A 17,103-nucleotide genomic window follows, 5' to 3' on the forward strand; every position below is an offset into this window, starting at 1 on the left:
CACAATAAAATTCAATGCACGTTCTAAATGGCACTTTTGAAAAAAAAAGGTACAATTCAGTATCCATCTTAGTTCTATTGATTTGCACAATAAATTGAAAGTATTCAACTGCATCAACATTTTATGCAAAATTTCAACCAAACAATTAAGAGTGAAACAGTGAGAACAAAGTGACATTTATATCATAATTGCTATCTTTACCGTAAAATGGAACAAACTAACACAAAGTCTGAAGATTAACAATACAGTCACATATCAATTGAAGCTGACCAAAACTGACCTGTGACATGTTCAAGTGCATTTCACAGCAGATTTTTTAAACAAATCTTTTACAATTGAAATTTACACTTCCAGCTTAGAGGCAAAAGTTTAAAGAAATGCAAATTGAACATTGGGCTAGTTTGTTGCTATCTTGAAAATTAGGGGCATGCAACCATTTAAAATGAACAGCAGCTGTATTATAAAATATCCATGGCTTTTCAGAGAGTTTGCATGAACATTAACAACAGGATTCAAGTAACAGACATGACAACAATAAAGGCTAGCTACAAAAGGCTTGCCAGAGTTCTGCTTTTACCTATCACTCCAGTTTAAGAGATCACTTTCCTTCCTCCCTCCTCTCTACTCACACCAAAAGAATAAGTGATACATTACCTGATGTGGAAGTTCTGCACATTCACATTCTTGTATGGCGCAGTCTTCCTCTGGCACCACAGCAGCAATCCCTCCTTGGCAGATGTTTCTGAAGTGTTTTGGCAGCAAGAAACAACTATTAGAATTACTGAAATATCATAAAAATAGTCCAAAATACCAAGGCACAGAGTTTAAAATGAATTAAAATGTACTATACAGGTTTGCAGTCATTAGCAAAACTACTGCTTGGAACCACCAAATTTCCTACTAGTTTGCATATGGCACAGGACGCTAAATTACAAACCACCGAGTTAATGGTTGTTTCCTGTCAGCTTCATACTTCAAAGCAGTTTCAAAGCGTCACTTAATATGGAACACATCCTCCTTGGGCAACAAAATTTCATCCTGTGATAAAGGCTGCCATCTCTCATTCCAGTGCCCAGAGTTAATAAAATTAAATATATAGACCAATAGTTACAATTGTTCAGAATCTGAGTGCTACTTGCTTCTATTCATAGAAAATTTGATATCAGAATATCAGTATTAAGCAAAGACTATCCAGCCTTCTGCAGGTTCTCTTTTAAACTTCTATCAAAATATTATTTACACCTAACAGAATCCAAACTGGAATCAATTTAAAAATCACAGTCAAGTGGATTTAAAAAATCTGATACACACAACTTTAATATCCATTTTATATCCAACCACGTTTTATCTCACCGATGAAATCAATTAACAAGGCTGTCTGCTTTCAGTGTTTCAAATTATTTTCAACAGTTGCAAGATTAACTTTGCACCAACACAAAATACAGCACCAAATGAGCAAGTTAAGCAGTTACATCACAGGATCAATCTTTCTGTATCCCTTCATTTCACTCTCTTTGAAGATGACCAACTATTTCAATATTCTGCCCCAGCCATTCAAAATTGTACATTAATTGGTAAATTACCAGTTATGGTCAGTCTTACACAATGAGAATAGGGAAGTTTCCATTCCAATCCTAAATTTTGATAGTTTCTCTGACATTGACAATTATCCAAGCTGGACATGAGACCAAACTTAGTGGGTACAGTGCATTAAACTGGTGTGCCAGTCCCCAATGAGATATTCTACCACCTCACTTATGATTCAAGATGAAAATAAAGTTGACAAATATGACATTGTTTATTTTCAGTTCCAAATCCAAGGATAGTGCTGACAGCATTAAGTATTTTAACTCATTATGCACACAAGAATTCAGATTAACCTGGTGGTCACCAAGAGATAAAAATCACTTTACCTTCAACAGATATGTCTTGAATAGCAAAACGAAGGATGATTGTCCAGATCATACCCAGGGTCATCTTAACATTACCATCCACAATTTCTGAAAAGAAGCACAGTAAGATTTTCTGAAAACTATACAGAGTTTGTTTAGATCAGCAAAAAATTCTAACTGAAGCACAAGGTATTTATCTAGAACTTTATGGATTGAGCTAAAATACAGTATCACATTGCAACAGATCTCAGCAATTCCAAATACATACAGAAGACCAGTTTTCAGAAACTATGCACAGTTGGTTCTCTTTTCCTTAAAGAAACCAGGCCTAGCAAAAATGTACAACATGGATAGCTATGAATGAGATGCCTCTTGCAAGGTTGAGTCCTAGATATCAGATGAAACGCCTGACAATAACCAAGTAGAGCAAAGCAGTTCTTCTAGGACAGTTAGTCCCATTCAAGAAACTGCCAGAGATCTATAGAATTTTATAGATCTATGATAAATAGAAACATCAAAAATAAATATATCTATAATACCAGATCATTAGTTCAATATTGGAATGACCTAGAATAAACCTTGATCAATTTATTTATTTACACAATTATGAATTAGGTATCAACTTAGGCCAGAAAGGGGAAAAGGAGGGGAAAAAAATCTTAAAGCCACAGACATTCATTGAAGTAAAACAAATTGTGGATTCTAGCTCCATTTCAAGACAACTGTATTCTAAAGGGGCACTCTTCTGCATTGTTGGAGACATTGTACCTTACTGATGCCAGGCCTGTCACTGTATGTGACAAGTAATTCTAGAACAGATGTCACTGTATGATTGCCAGTGATGATTCAGTGCACTTACCTTAGTTAAATCACGTATAAATACAGGCCTAATTGCACATAATCTAGCCAACACAAATAGAATAAACTGAGAAATCTGCATTGTTGGAGATGTCACTTTTAGGATGAGCTGTTAAACAGAGGCCTTGACTGCTTTGGGGTGGCACTACTGAAAGCTATTTCTCTTGGCAACCTGGCCACTCTACTGCTCAACTATCTTCATAACACATGGATCTGATCACCTAGCTCACTGTCACACAACCTTGTTGGGGAAAGCAGCCAACATAATCAAAAGACCCCTACTACCCAGGTCATTCTCTTTTCTCCCCCCTTCCGTTGGGCAAAAGATACAAAACCCTGAAAACACATCACCAGGCTCTAGGACAGCTTCTATCCCACTGTTATAGGATTCACAAATGGACTTCTTGTACAAAGACAAACTCCTGATCTCTCAACTACCTTGTCGTGGCCCTTGCATCTTATTTGTGTACTTGCACTGCACTCTCTCTGTAACAGTAACACTATATTCTTCTATTGCCTTTCCCTTTGTACTACTTTGATGTACTAATATTTTGGAATGATCTGTATGGAGGGCATTCAAAGTTTTTCCACTGCATCTTAGTACATGTGACAATAATAAACCAATTCAATTCAAAATATCCTTGGACTTCATTAATGAAGCTATAGAAGTTTTATTTATCTTTCTCCTCAATCATTTTTCATAGAAATTACATTTCAGATATGAAAATTCAGTCAATATGCTGTACATGATTTTTCTTTGATGGATTATTACAATATAAAGTAATAAAGAATCACTATTATTTGCTATATGTTTACCATCAGCAATCAGGAGCTTTGTTATCCATTTATTTCTTAACTTTCTCTTAGCAATGGTTACATGCACCAACTTGAGTGGGGCTCCACAACTTCCCTCCATTGGAGGATCTTAAATAAATCAGATTCCCAATCTCCAAAGATATGGTGAGATTAGGATCAAGCTGGATTATGTTGTTACTGGCTGTCAACACATTCAAGAATAGCCATTTGGAACATCTCAATGTGTGAAACTATGTACCAAAACAAAATAAATATATGCAAGTAGATGGGGAAATAAAGCTTCATAGAAAACAAATATTCAGACGATTTAACATTTTTTTTTAAAGGAAGGTCAGGACAAAACTGGATTTCGTCAACATTATTAAGCCCCATTGACAAGCTGCCAAATCCAATTCCCAGAAAACTGAATTTTGAGTCTAAGGAATGCCCATCTCCTGTAATGTTTATGAGCATCACCAATTCCATACCACTTAATTTCAGAAATTTCCTGCAACAAATTATGTAAATAGGAATATAGTCTCTTACCTTCTGCTCCAATGGAAACCAGCTTCACACCTTTGGATGCAATAAAATCCAATGCCTTGTTGACGTTATTTATTTTGTGCACCCTCATTTTCCCACGCTCTGGTTTCGGTAAACGCTCTCCTGGGGAGAAGACAACTGTTTGCATTTTTGTTCTTACAAAAAAAAACTTCTGCTCAAGGTTCCAATGACAAGCAAGCTCCAAAAGCTTGTATTAAAAATAGAAACCTCAAGAATTTTGGATCATTTACTCAATAAACTAAATGACTAAGGACAAGATTTACAGACACCTGAAATAAAATGGCAAGTAATGATAACTGGGGAACCTTACAACAGCATTACACATTATTAATACCGTCAATTTTTTGAAAACTTTGAACTTACACTTCTGGGGAATGTACAGCAGGCTGTGCAGTGATCAGCAAATACAAGGACTGTGAAATAAATCAAGATTCCAAGGCTTACAGCACCTTTGTACAACCTGAATACGTCCCACAATGCTTCAAACGGCAAAGTAGTTTTGAAGTATATCACAATAGTATTGTAGGAAATAAGACAACTAATTTATACACAGCAAGTTCCTACAGAGTCACTCTCAGACTTTTTAAATGTGATCTCAGTTGAAGGTGAAATATTGGCAAGGCACTACTGCTCAAAGTAGCACCTTGGGACTTTCTACAACCACCCAAAGGGAAAGAGAGTGCCTGTTTAATAATTCACCCTATTTAATAATTCATGCAGCTCAGGCTACAATGAAATATCAGCTTAGATTTTTGTGCTCAAGTCTTTGGAAAAAGAATTCAACCAACAACTCGACTTGAAATAAATGCACTACCATGGCTAAATCAATTGTTCCAGATATTCTCTCAGCTGTTCCAGCTTGCAATACTTCTGCAGTGATTGGTCAATTGCATTCTTTAGCTTATTCAAGCAGATTTTGTATCAAATCAGTTAAAACAGGGCCAAGAATCAAATACATCTTCAAAACAATGTTGAAAAGCTGCCAGCTTTTTGTTTTATCAAAAACAGTTAAGTGTGCTTTAAGCTTCAATCCCCAACTTCTGCCTACTTAACTGAAACTCAGCAGGAGTACAAATGATCTCAACGGTAGCCAGTCTAGGATAGGGATAAACTTGGCTCCGATTTAAAGTCTTAAATATTTCTTGTTGCATAGGCACAGATCAACAGCAAGCTTAATAAATTACAGGAAATTTCATTTCACTTTACTAGGCCTAGTCATTTAATTTTCTTCCAATCCCAAAGCTGTCTGACATCTTATTGGCACACAGCTTCACTGTGCTCATATTATTAGGTTTGCAATCCATAGATCGGGATGTACAATTCAGAAATAAATGCAAATCCCAAAGCAGTTGGGGAATTTAATTAAATAAACTTGGGGAATTCAATTAAATAAACAATTACTTTTTTTTAAAAAAAAAGTGTATTAGAAATGGGACTGTGAAACTAATGAAATCCTAAAATTTCATCTAGTTCACTAATATCCTTCAGGAAGGGAACCTAGTTGCCTTTACTTGGTCTAAGCAACTCCAGCACAAGAATTTGGTCAACTCTAACTACATCTTAGAAAATGGTCATACAGGCCATTCTGTTGCAGCACGCCTTAAACTATTGGACAAGAATACAGCATCCTCTTTGCACAGACACAGGTACCAGACAAAGTACATTGTGAATTTAGCAAAGCACATTCCACACCAACATCCCCAACGCTAAATTATGTGGGTGCAAGTCTATATTGAGCAAGCTGTACCACAGACAAGACAAGAAATAGCCTGACACTGTAATACTCAGAACATTACCTTTCTGCCAAGATTCCAAGGTTCCCCATGTAATATCCTGTCTCATCCTACTGGTAAGACACACTCGCCAGGAGGTAAGAGCAGTCATATAAAACAAAACAGGGAATCTGGCAATCTGCCAGAGTCGATGTGCCCATCACCAGGAATAGCTTGATGGCACCAAAACAAAATCAAGCCCTGAAGCACAGAAGGCAGACAGAGACTGCAACAAGCAGTGAGAACACAAAACAAGGAAAAAGCCTCAAGCTATCCAAAACAGAGACACATGGCCATTATAATATTAATAATGATCAATGTCCACGTCCCATCTCTACACAGCGAAGGGTGTCCCTGATGTCTTGTGGCATGCCCACTAAAGTAAATGGGAGATTCAAAACAAATCTAATTTATAATGGACACAAGGTACTTCAGACCATTACCAGCAGAATTATGTTCTATAGTCTTACAGCACACATTAAATTATTTGCTCTGATATTGCCATCAAGCCAAGGAATCAACCCTGGTTCAAAGAACAAAAGGGTCCTGACCAACAAGAGACAATTACACGTGCTCAAAGCAAAAATAGCATTCTCTGGAGTTACGCAATCCCACAACCAAGAGATCAGCTTAAAGCTTGGCAGCCCTGTCAGTCGTATCAGTACAAGCTCAAAGGCTGAAATGGTTGGAAGTAATTCATTCAGAAACATGAAAATGGATAGTCCATTTCAGTCTCCTTGATGTTGCCATGATCAGAGCCAGCCTGATTCACTCAAAAGTAGAGTGCACTAGATACAGTAAAAACTAAATCAGTGCCAAACACCCCAGCGTGCTCTAGAAATAGCTGTGCCTTTAACCAACTTGCTTCAGAACAGCTAGACTTCCATTTATCTAACAATGTGGAAAACTGCCCTGTTCACAAAATAAAGCAGGACAAAACCAAAACTGCTGCCTTGAAGATCTACTAAATTCATTACTATTGATGATTTTACAGTCAAACAACAATAACTTGGAGTGATGCTCAGTTTAGGTTCTGCCAGAACCACAAAAATCCAGATCTCATTACAGACATAGCCAAAAAAAAGCAGAATTCCTGAGGGACAGAAAACTACCCAACCGACAAGGCAGCATTAATACAATGTGGCATCAAGGACCAAGTTAAATGGTCAATGGAAAAATCGGGGGAGGGGGAGGGAAGCAATTACATTCAAGGATTCTCAAATGATATTTTCCAGGGAATAAGAACACAGGTTTAACCAACTCAGTGAGCAAATACCAATGCAATTTTTGATTTTGTTTGCTTTATTAAAATCAGGTAAATAGTAAGTTTGCGTTATTCATTTATGGATGATTTTATTTCAGTCAGACCTTGAAAATACCAATTTGCCATAAAGAAAGTGGTTTAGAAAGTTTGTGCTTTACATCATTCAGATAAAACCAAATAAATAATTATACCAATCAAAATAACATACACTTAAATTCATAGATCATTTTCCTGCTTGCTTCATGCTGGTTAAATTCTATTTAAAATGGGGGAAAATGTTCACATCTTCAAACCTGGAATCACTAGGCCTGAATATCACTAACTAGCTTAACCATAACCATAATTTCCTAAGTAGGTAATGTAGGTCATTTTCACAAGGTAGCCAAAAAAAAAACTTTTTGTTGAAAACATCAAGTAGAAAGCACAAGAAAGTCTGAAACTCTACAATCTCAAAAGTCAAATTAGATGCATTATTAGCCAACCTTGATTGAATACAAATACATTCAACTGAAATAATGTTGAAAACTGAAATAACAGGTGCAAATGTTGCCAGAGCTTACACCTCTCACCTGATATCACCTCCAAAAGCAACATAAGTTTTAGGCCATCCCTAAAATCTTCTTCAATTACTTCAATTTGTGTTCCTGCCTTCCGCAAATGCGAGTTGCACCATGCTGTAAAGGTCTGCAAGAAAAAAATAAATGCAATCAGATTAAATAACATAGGAGTTAACATTCAATTGCTGTTAATTAAAGTGGATTATTTCTCAGAAATTAATTTGGGGGGCACTGCATTGTTGTATCGAGACTTGTTTTAAGCTCTTAAAGCCACAATAATTTCATGCTATTATTTGTTCTTTAATGTGGGCAATACTGGCGGGTGATTTGGCTCTATAATCCATTTATGGGAACACAGGTTTTTGCCATTCAACACAATTGTGGCTGATGTGATTCAACCTCATTTTTTTTTACTATGAAATGAACATCAAGATAACAATAACAGGTTTCACACCTTAAGTGCACCTATGAACACGTTTTTGCAACAATTCACTAATGTCCATACTAATTCGGCTGAATTCAAATACTACAACCTCTTACTAGGTACTTCTAATTCACAGAACTACCATACCATATCAAACCTCTCCAGATGGAAAGAGCTACATGGTTTGCAAGTTCAAAACTTTACCTTCATTTGTTGCAAAAACTTTGGGAAATAAAAAGGTAATGCATCAAAGCAAATATATTTTTGTAAGAGACAGTCATACTTTCAAACTGGTGCACCCGGTGCATGATATAGTTTTAGTCTCCTTACCCATAAGGAGTGGAGCAAGGATTCACTAAATTAGTTTGGTGATGTCAGGTTTGATGCAAGAGCAAAGATTGCATAGCCTAGACTGCATTCTCTAGAGTTTAAAAGAGCACAAGGAGCTTCCATTGAAGCTCACCTCACAAAGCTCTTAAAAGGGCTCAACAGTCAGAGAGGGAGTTTCCCCTGATCCTCTTCTCAGAATAAAAGGGATAACTGCTTGGGACTGAGGCAAGAAGAAATTTCTTCATGCAGAGCATTGCAACATGTTGAAATTTGGCACCCTGGAAGGCTGGAGGCTCAGTCAAGAGTTCATTCAAAATAAAAAGTAGGCTCATGGATAGTAAAGGAATCCAGGAAAATGGCACAGAGGAAAAGATCAGCCATGATCATAATGAATATTAAAGCAGGCTCAGATGGCCTACTCCCATTTCAAATGTTCTTATAGCTATCTATTGACAAAAGAGCTATTGCTTACTGCAAGGGTTATCTGAGCAGATCAGTTTTCTGAGCACCCAAATCAGTAACATGCAAAGCAAACCTTTCAAATTGACTTTCAAATAGTTTATTGTGTGCATCACGAATGTTATTCAGCATTGAGATATTATAACAGTGGAATAGTAGTCTAGACCAATAATCCAGAAAATAATTTCCCCCAACACAAAATTCTCTAGCTGTTAAAAAGCCATAAGTCAGTATTGAGAACCATGAAACTAGCAAAATGATTAAAAATCTGCATAGTTCACTGATGTCCTTCAGAAGTCTGGCCTACATGCAACTCTAGACCCAGAGCAACATGATCCTTACCTGCCATCTGAAATTGCCTAAGCAAGCCACCCAACTGCCAAGGCAACATCTTAGCCTTAACTGACATTGAGAAGTGATCAGAATTAAAAAGTTGGTGTTACCAACATTTCCCACATCCAATGAATGGATGGACTGAGCTGAAAGACTTGTTATAACCATTGGCTGGTTTAGAGTTTAATTTCATTGTAACATTCTAAACAACTCAACTTCTATGCAAATTCAAACCAGTAAGTCTGTATTCCCTTTTTAACAGGGCTCAAATTAAAATCGCTCATCACTACTGTACACAGTTCCATATGCTAAATCTTGTTTTCTTTTGACATCCTTAATTTCAAAATGTGCTCCTAGTCCTCAAAACCCATGCTCTAAATTCTCCAGACCACAAAAGCATTTATAGCCAATCTGCATTCCACAAATTCAACCACGCAAAGCCAGAGCTGGCTTTATAGATACTGGAATGAAAAATTGAGAGCTCAAGCCAATTCTGAAGCAAAACATGAGAAAACTCCTCTAGAGATAAATGGTCCACTCAGTTCAGGTCAACCCAGACACTAGACTCAGACTGCTTTATTGATGTGAAGTTGTACACAGACATTGCAGACCGTGCAAATATATCCTTTAAATCCACTCTAATAACCCCACAGAAAAAAAGTTTCAAAAGTATTCAGAGGGGAAGGAAAAGCAAACCAGCCAATGAAGGAAGGCACATAGTTGTCAAGATGGGTTTCAAGGAGGCTTTAAAAATTAGCAAGAAAATTGTAGGAACCAAATGGGGGTTTCCAGAACAGATGCAACCAAAAGGCTGCATTAAATGGTAGAGCACTGGAAGGCATTCGTTCACTGAAGACCAGATGGAGAAGCAAAAGCAACAATAAAGATTGTATGTGAGACAAGACCAAAACGAAGATCTAAAGAAGTGGGCTGAACAAGCCTACTTTTTTCTTGAATGGCTACACTGTTGGGTTTGAACTGTAGCTGAGCTTGAACAGAATGCTGTGGTAGCTTAGACTGAATTAATAATTAGGAAAGGGGATTTAGGTTACGAACAAGGTGTCAAGAGTTGAGAGAAAGCAGCAAAAATTGGTTTTATTCTGTTCTCCAAGTAGGCATTCTTCATTACTTGGCTTCCCAGTTATAGAGTCATAAAGCAATACAGCACAGAAACAGGGCCTTTAACCCAACTCATCCATGCCAACCAAGATGCCCATCTAAGCTTGTTGCATTTGCTCATGTTTGGCCCACATCCCCCTAAACCTTTCCTACCATGTATCTGTCCAAGTGTCTTAAATGTTATTGTGCCCATCTCAACCACTTCCTCTGGCAGCTCGCTCCAAATATCCACCATTCTCCGTATGAAGTTACCACCACTCGGGTCCCTTTTAAATCTTTCCCCTCTCACCTTAAACTCATGCCCTCTAGTTCTTGATTGGGGAGAAAAATAAGAGTGCATTCACCCTATCTGTGCCCCTCATGATTTTATGCACCTCTAAGGACACCCCTCAGTCTACCCAACCTCTCCCTAGATTTCAGGCCCTCGAATCCTGGCAACGTTCTCGTAAATCCTCTTTGTACTCTTTCAAGTTTAATCAAGTATTTCCAGCTTAATTAAGGCTTTCCTATAACAGGGTGATCAAAACCATACAAAATACTCAAAGTGTAGCTTCACCAATATCTTGTACAACCACAACACAACATCAACTCATATATTCAATGTCCTGACTGAAAGCCAGTGTGCCAAATCACCACTTGTACTCCTAAGTCCCTTAGTTCTAGGACACTCCCCAAGACGCTATCATTCACATTGAAAGTCCTGGTTTGACTTCCCATTTTAGGGTATCAGCCTCAGTAACCTCCACATCTCTGTTGTTTCAGTCTACAAGGTGGATATACACAATTTTAACAAACCTAGGTAAAACTACAATCTCATCATCTTGGTTTTACATGTCACACAGACTACACACAAGTAACCCATTTTCATTTAGCAAGATTGCTTGGTGTTTTAAAAGTGAATTAAAACTGCCTTGTATCTTTCCTGCCTTCATCTCAAGCATACCACCTGAACATACAGTTTTCACATTCTAGGCATGGTAGCCTAGCGGTTAGCGCAACGTTATTACAGCGCCAGCGATCGGGGTTTGATTCCCGTCACTGTCTGTAAGGAGTTTGTACGTTCTCCCGTGTCTGTGTGGGTTTCCTCCAGGTGCTCCAGTTTCCTCCCACATTGCAAAGACGCATAAGTAGGTTAATTTGGGTTTTAAAAAATGGGTAGTGCGGACTCGTTGGGCCAGAAGGGCCTGTTACTATGCTGTAAATAAAATTTAGAAAAAAAAAATTAGAAAAAATAAAACAAGAATCTTTCCATACAGGATGGTTCCAAATAAAACATGAAATAGCAAATCAGTAGAACTTTCACAAAAAAATACTTAAGTTATGGGAACTATTCTTTCCTGCAATTGTGGAGAAAACATATCAGAAACCAACACTGGAAACTGCTATTTGACTCAGCAAATAATGATGATATGGGATTCATCGTAATGAAACAGGCCCATTCAACTTAATGAGCTTTCAAGTTTTTGTAAATGCTTATTCTCTACACCAGATCTCTTTTACCATTATGAGCTTTACAGACCCAAAATCAAAAAAACTTTGATACTGAACACAATAATAATGTGATACCATGATTACCTTCTATCAACTTAGTTTTCCAAGTATTTAGAAAGCACTATGCCATAAATCTTCCACACAACGTAAATATTTCCACCTTGATGGCATTTTACCATAGTTGCCACTTAATAATTATATTTATTACAGTCAAATGCACAGAGGCCCTATTCAAATACATATAATAAACCCATTTAACTAGGGAGTCTGCAAATTTGCACAATGTTCCACTTAGGTCAATGACTTTTGCAAACAATTTTAATCCTACACAGTCTCTGTACAGTGTTACAGGGGTTGACTTTTTGGCTAGAATTGCAAACTAAAATCTGAGATAATTGCTTTCAGGTCAGTACCAATCTCACAGAACACAGACAGCATTTAGCTGATAAAAGATGGTAGCAATTACATACATCATAACTGTTAAATCAGAACTATACATAATAACTACCAATACCTCTGCCAGTTTCCTAAAAGAATCAAGAAACTGCTAGGAGGTGGCTAAGTTTATAACTATAACCAGGTCTTTGAACAGATGTTGATTAAGACCACCTTTCATCTGAAACAGCAAAGCATGCTAAGCAAAACACATGAAAATTGAGAATAAGGCATCCTCTTCCTGCTGTGTCCTACCCATTTTACAGGTTATAAGAATAATAATTTCAAACTACTGGGCAATTCAGGCAATGTTTTGATCAGGATAATTTTGCTACTACTATATGCCCTGAACCAAAGTACTTGTCAGTTTTACCTCACTGCTTGACATTTTAAACCAATTGAACAAACAGTTTGAACCATCTGGTCCAATGCCAGCTAAATGAAGTCAACGTGACCTAACTCAATTTGGTAAGATAAAAGATTTTCATGCACTTATTAATGCTTTAGAACTGCACTAAACATTTAATATAAAGCAAACTTGTGTAAAAATGGCGCTTTAATGCTAGAATGGATCAACTCACTTTTTTTTTTAAAAAAAAGGTATACCAAGTATGATAAAGGTGACTGAAGGCATAATGGTAAAGGATGATCTCAGAAGATAACAAGGAGTTTAAATATGAAAATTGGAAGAAATGCTTTGAAGATCAGGGACTGGGTAGACACAATTTGGTAGTGGCAGGGCCAAAATGGACAGGGAGGAAGTTGAAAAGCAAATCAGTAACATAGCAATTGAATGGCAGCCTCACCAGAAGGAAATCGGAGACCTCAGACTCTCCGGAAACAGCACAAGTATTGTCATGTACTCTCACCAAAGTAGACTTCAGTCCTCTGCTTAAGATCTATTTCAGTCTTCTTAAAGGCCTCAAAGATATGGCAGAATTTTAAGTGACACTGAATCATTGTAATTGTTTAATGACACTGCATACAACGGCATTTTCCTTCAACCTGAAAATAGATCCTTAAACTGAAAGGTCTGGATCAGATCTAAACACACCAGAACGGACAGACATATGGTTAAGAAACTGTGCCAGGAACTTCAAATCAATCACGTTAAAAACTACATGTGAAAATCTGACAGGCTCTACGCAATTTGACATTTTCATCTTTTATCATACCCATTTCTCTCTTGATCTGTGATGCTATAATGAATTCCCAAGTTACAGAGCAGGAAGGTCACAACTTTGCTTACAAAATACTACAAATGAGGGCAAAAAGAAATATGGAGAGTCAAGAGTCAGTAGAAAAAGTGAAGGATAGGCAGTTGATCAATTGAAAAATAAAAATCCATAAACTTATTGGGCATCAAAAATGTGAAAAATCAATGGGGAAGAGAAAGGTATTTGAGGAAATGTTTGCATTCCATAATGATATGGCAAAGGGGAACTGATATTTAAAGGTAGTCATGATAGATTAGGTATTGGGCATCAAGTCCAATTGTGCATCATGAGCACCCAAGCCTGCAACCTTTGATTTTAGGAAACAATGGTAGCTGTTATTCTACTAGAATTAATATAGTGGCAAGCGGATGCAAAAGATCTAATGGTCACAAAAGGCACTGAATTCAAAATAAGCTAATGATAAACAAATCAAGGAAGGTAATGTGTTGGTTCAAAGTTCAAAAAAAGGAGTTGGTGACTACTTTAAAGAAGCTTCAGTAGTTTTTTGTTGCAGAGCAAGACATTAGGTGTGCTGCCAAGCATGGCAAGTAGACAAAAGAAACAAAGGATTAGTTAGAAGTGGCCTATTTATCATGTGGATTCCAATTGCAGTGAGGTTTCAGAATGGAGAGTAATGGAACATGCATTTACATCTAGAAACCTTTTCACTTATCGTTACAAGCTTCTCTTCCTCTTCAGTTACAGCAAGGAACCTTAGAAGCAGCAGGTGGTGATAGAATCAGTAAGAATTAGAATCAGTAGCAACTTGCACTGTAACCATTAGCTGAACCAACAGAATAATATAAAAAAATTACAAATCCCAAATGTTCCAAAGAACATGACATGAAAATCAAGTGCCTTTAAACAATCCTTACCACCTGTTAAACCATGTTAATGAACTTCACATTCCTAGTCAATGAGATACAAAGTCACCTCTAAATTGTATACAGAGGTGCGCATTTATATACACTTTAAATATCCACAATCAACTCAGAACTGATCCTCTCATTTTTAAATAGAAATTAGTGGCAAATTCTCAACAAGCACTTTTCTTCAATGCCACAGTCAGCTAGCTCAATGGTAAATTTGCTCATTTCATGACTTCCAGTCATAACAATCACAGTTACAGCATTTTTGGCTGATGAGATCATGCACTGAATTTAAGCATCAGTGCAGCATGTGTTTTTACACAAGCCCACCACCCATACCATGAAGCAGTTTTTAGGAGCCAAAAGATTTAGCAACGATATTTTATACGTTTTTAGTGAATCAAGAAATGTATCATGCATCAAAATACAAGCACAATAGCTATATCAATGCATTTGCTAGGTGAGTAGTTACTTGTTTATACTGTACCCAAGTAGCGGTTAAGTTTCAGGGAAAGAATTCTCCCCCACTGCCCCACCTCAAGCCAAAAGTAAATTGCAATGTTTTGGGAAAAGACAGGAATAACAAGTAGTTTTATCAAGAATTCAATAGCTATTCAGGCACATGATTATGATTTGACAAAGTGGTTGACTAAAATTGTGGTAAATGTAGTTCAATGTGGGCAAGTTGAAGTCATCCAATACAGCACCAGGAGCGATAATAATTTTCTTAATATTAAGAATATAGGAACGGAAGAGAATGGAGAGAGACTAGAGTACAAATACCCAAATTAAAGCCTCGTAGAGAAGTTAAAAAGGAGACCAAATGTTGACCTTATTTGCAAGACCGAAATATCTTAAAGACATTTAAGAGCTTTTAATACCAATAACGCAATCTAATCTTGCGCAGCTCAGTTTTGGGCCACCACACTTTTCAAAGCCAAACTGTGTAAAACGTCTATTGCTGTGATTGTGGGATTTTTTTGGCCTGATCCAATTGAGTTAATCTTTTTTTTAAATAGACTTTTCAGATAGATGGAAGGGAGAATTTAAATTCTCAAAACCCCATCTTCTAAATCAGATTCCACTTCAAAGGTGGATAGAAATTGGGAACACTTCTTCAATTCAAACATCAGAGAAATTAAAGCTTTCAAAAACTACTTAGCCAGAAAATGAAGTTCAGTTGGCCATCTGATGAAATGGCAGAAAATACTCATCGGCCACTCCTTTACCCAATTGATTAAATCTTTGAACAAGAGAGTGGTAAAGATATTTTAGAATTGGTAGAATTCAAAACCAGTCATCATGGTCATCAACCATCAGTCCCTCAAAATTGTGAAATAGGGTTGTGCAAAATACTAACCATCTCCACATGCAGAATGAGTACAGAAATTAAAGATTTATTATAATCTAAGTGGAGAAGAGTATTAAGCACATCTGAGCTATGAAGAGACCAAGATAACCCATTTTTGTCAGTACAGCAGCTAGAGTGTTACATTTGACCACAGACCACCCTCCACCTCCCCAAAATTCATAATATTTCTAGTAATCCACACACTGGGCTGCTGGGCTAGAACAGTTAGATTTAGCCACAACCATTTTTTCCCTTGGCAGAGGGAAGGGAAGGCAGCAGTCCAGCACCAATATCCCAATCTACAGGCTATTCATGTGACCCCATGACAAGGACCCGAGGACAATTTACAAATAACATGACATTTGCTTTCAGATGTTGAGTACAATAGGAAATAATGTTCAAGCTAGCAAGCAGAAGCTATTCAGTTTATAAAAAAATAAAATTCATAATTACAGATAAAATATCACATTTGAAGTTCATGCTTAAACTTAAAAAATTATTATTGTTGGCTATGTAATCACTGCCATTCTGGAATTAATATGAAGTAGACACCCTTACCCATTGAAGTTGCCTTTTAGTATTAGTGATTAGGAGATTAGCAATTTTGCTTTTAAGAGGCAACAGGTTTCTCAGAGCAGTTTGCTTGTGTATGGAAAGTGACTTGTGAAATGTTATTGGCAATAAGCCAGTTTCCATTCACCGATGGAAATCCTGCAGGATTTGGCTACTGTGGCCAGCCAAGAACATGGCAGGGTGGCCCTTGAAGGGGGGAAAAAAAACACAAATAAGTGTCAACTATATCTAGAACCCTTGAAAGCGTCTGTCCTAATGAAAATAAACAATGAGAATTTGTTTCTCCCACCCAACCCCCTTCACAGCCATGGTCAAATGGTCACTCAACTTATTAATATGAATAGATTAATGTGGCAGTGGATCAAACTGGGAAGAGAAATACCTGTAGAATTCAAATGTTAAAGCTTATTGCACAATTACCTACTTTAGAAAGCACAGCAAGTTTCATGACTGCTATGCATAACATGGGAAGTATTAGCAGACAGTGCAAAATTCAATTTCCATTATAGTTCTTCCACAACTATGATAATCAAACTATTGGCTTTATCTGTGCTGTCTGTACAGAGTGCTTTTGGAAGTGGTGTTTGGAGAAAGAATTGGTAGAATTTCACACAACTTATAGCCACAAAATAAGGCTAGAAAAAGAAAACTAGAAGCCCACAATGAAAAAGTATTTTGCTCTAAACTAGTGAACAAACTGGACTAAATGTTTAGGGGTGAAGCAATATGTATGTAGACTGGCATTAGAACATGGAGTATTTACCACAAGGAGAGGAGAATTAAAAATGTTAGTAAACCTA

At 37.0% G+C, this 17,103-nt stretch overlaps 1 protein-coding gene across 1 annotated transcript in view; it reads right to left on the reverse strand.

Annotated features, from left to right (window-relative positions):
• Positions 1 to 17,103, reverse strand: part of LOC127586326 (alpha-actinin-1-like) — an 86,457-nt gene that overhangs the window by 46,606 nt on the left and 22,748 nt on the right. Inside the window, 4 exon segments of the mRNA XM_052044173.1 lie at positions 655 to 742; positions 1,914 to 2,000; positions 4,092 to 4,211; positions 7,715 to 7,829. Of these exon segments, the coding sequence (XP_051900133.1) occupies positions 655 to 742; positions 1,914 to 2,000; positions 4,092 to 4,211; positions 7,715 to 7,829 (410 nt within the window).

Source organism: Pristis pectinata, chromosome 35 (assembly GCF_009764475.1).
Source record: "Pristis pectinata isolate sPriPec2 chromosome 35, sPriPec2.1.pri, whole genome shotgun sequence".
Taxonomy (NCBI): domain Eukaryota; kingdom Metazoa; phylum Chordata; class Chondrichthyes; order Rhinopristiformes; family Pristidae; genus Pristis; species Pristis pectinata.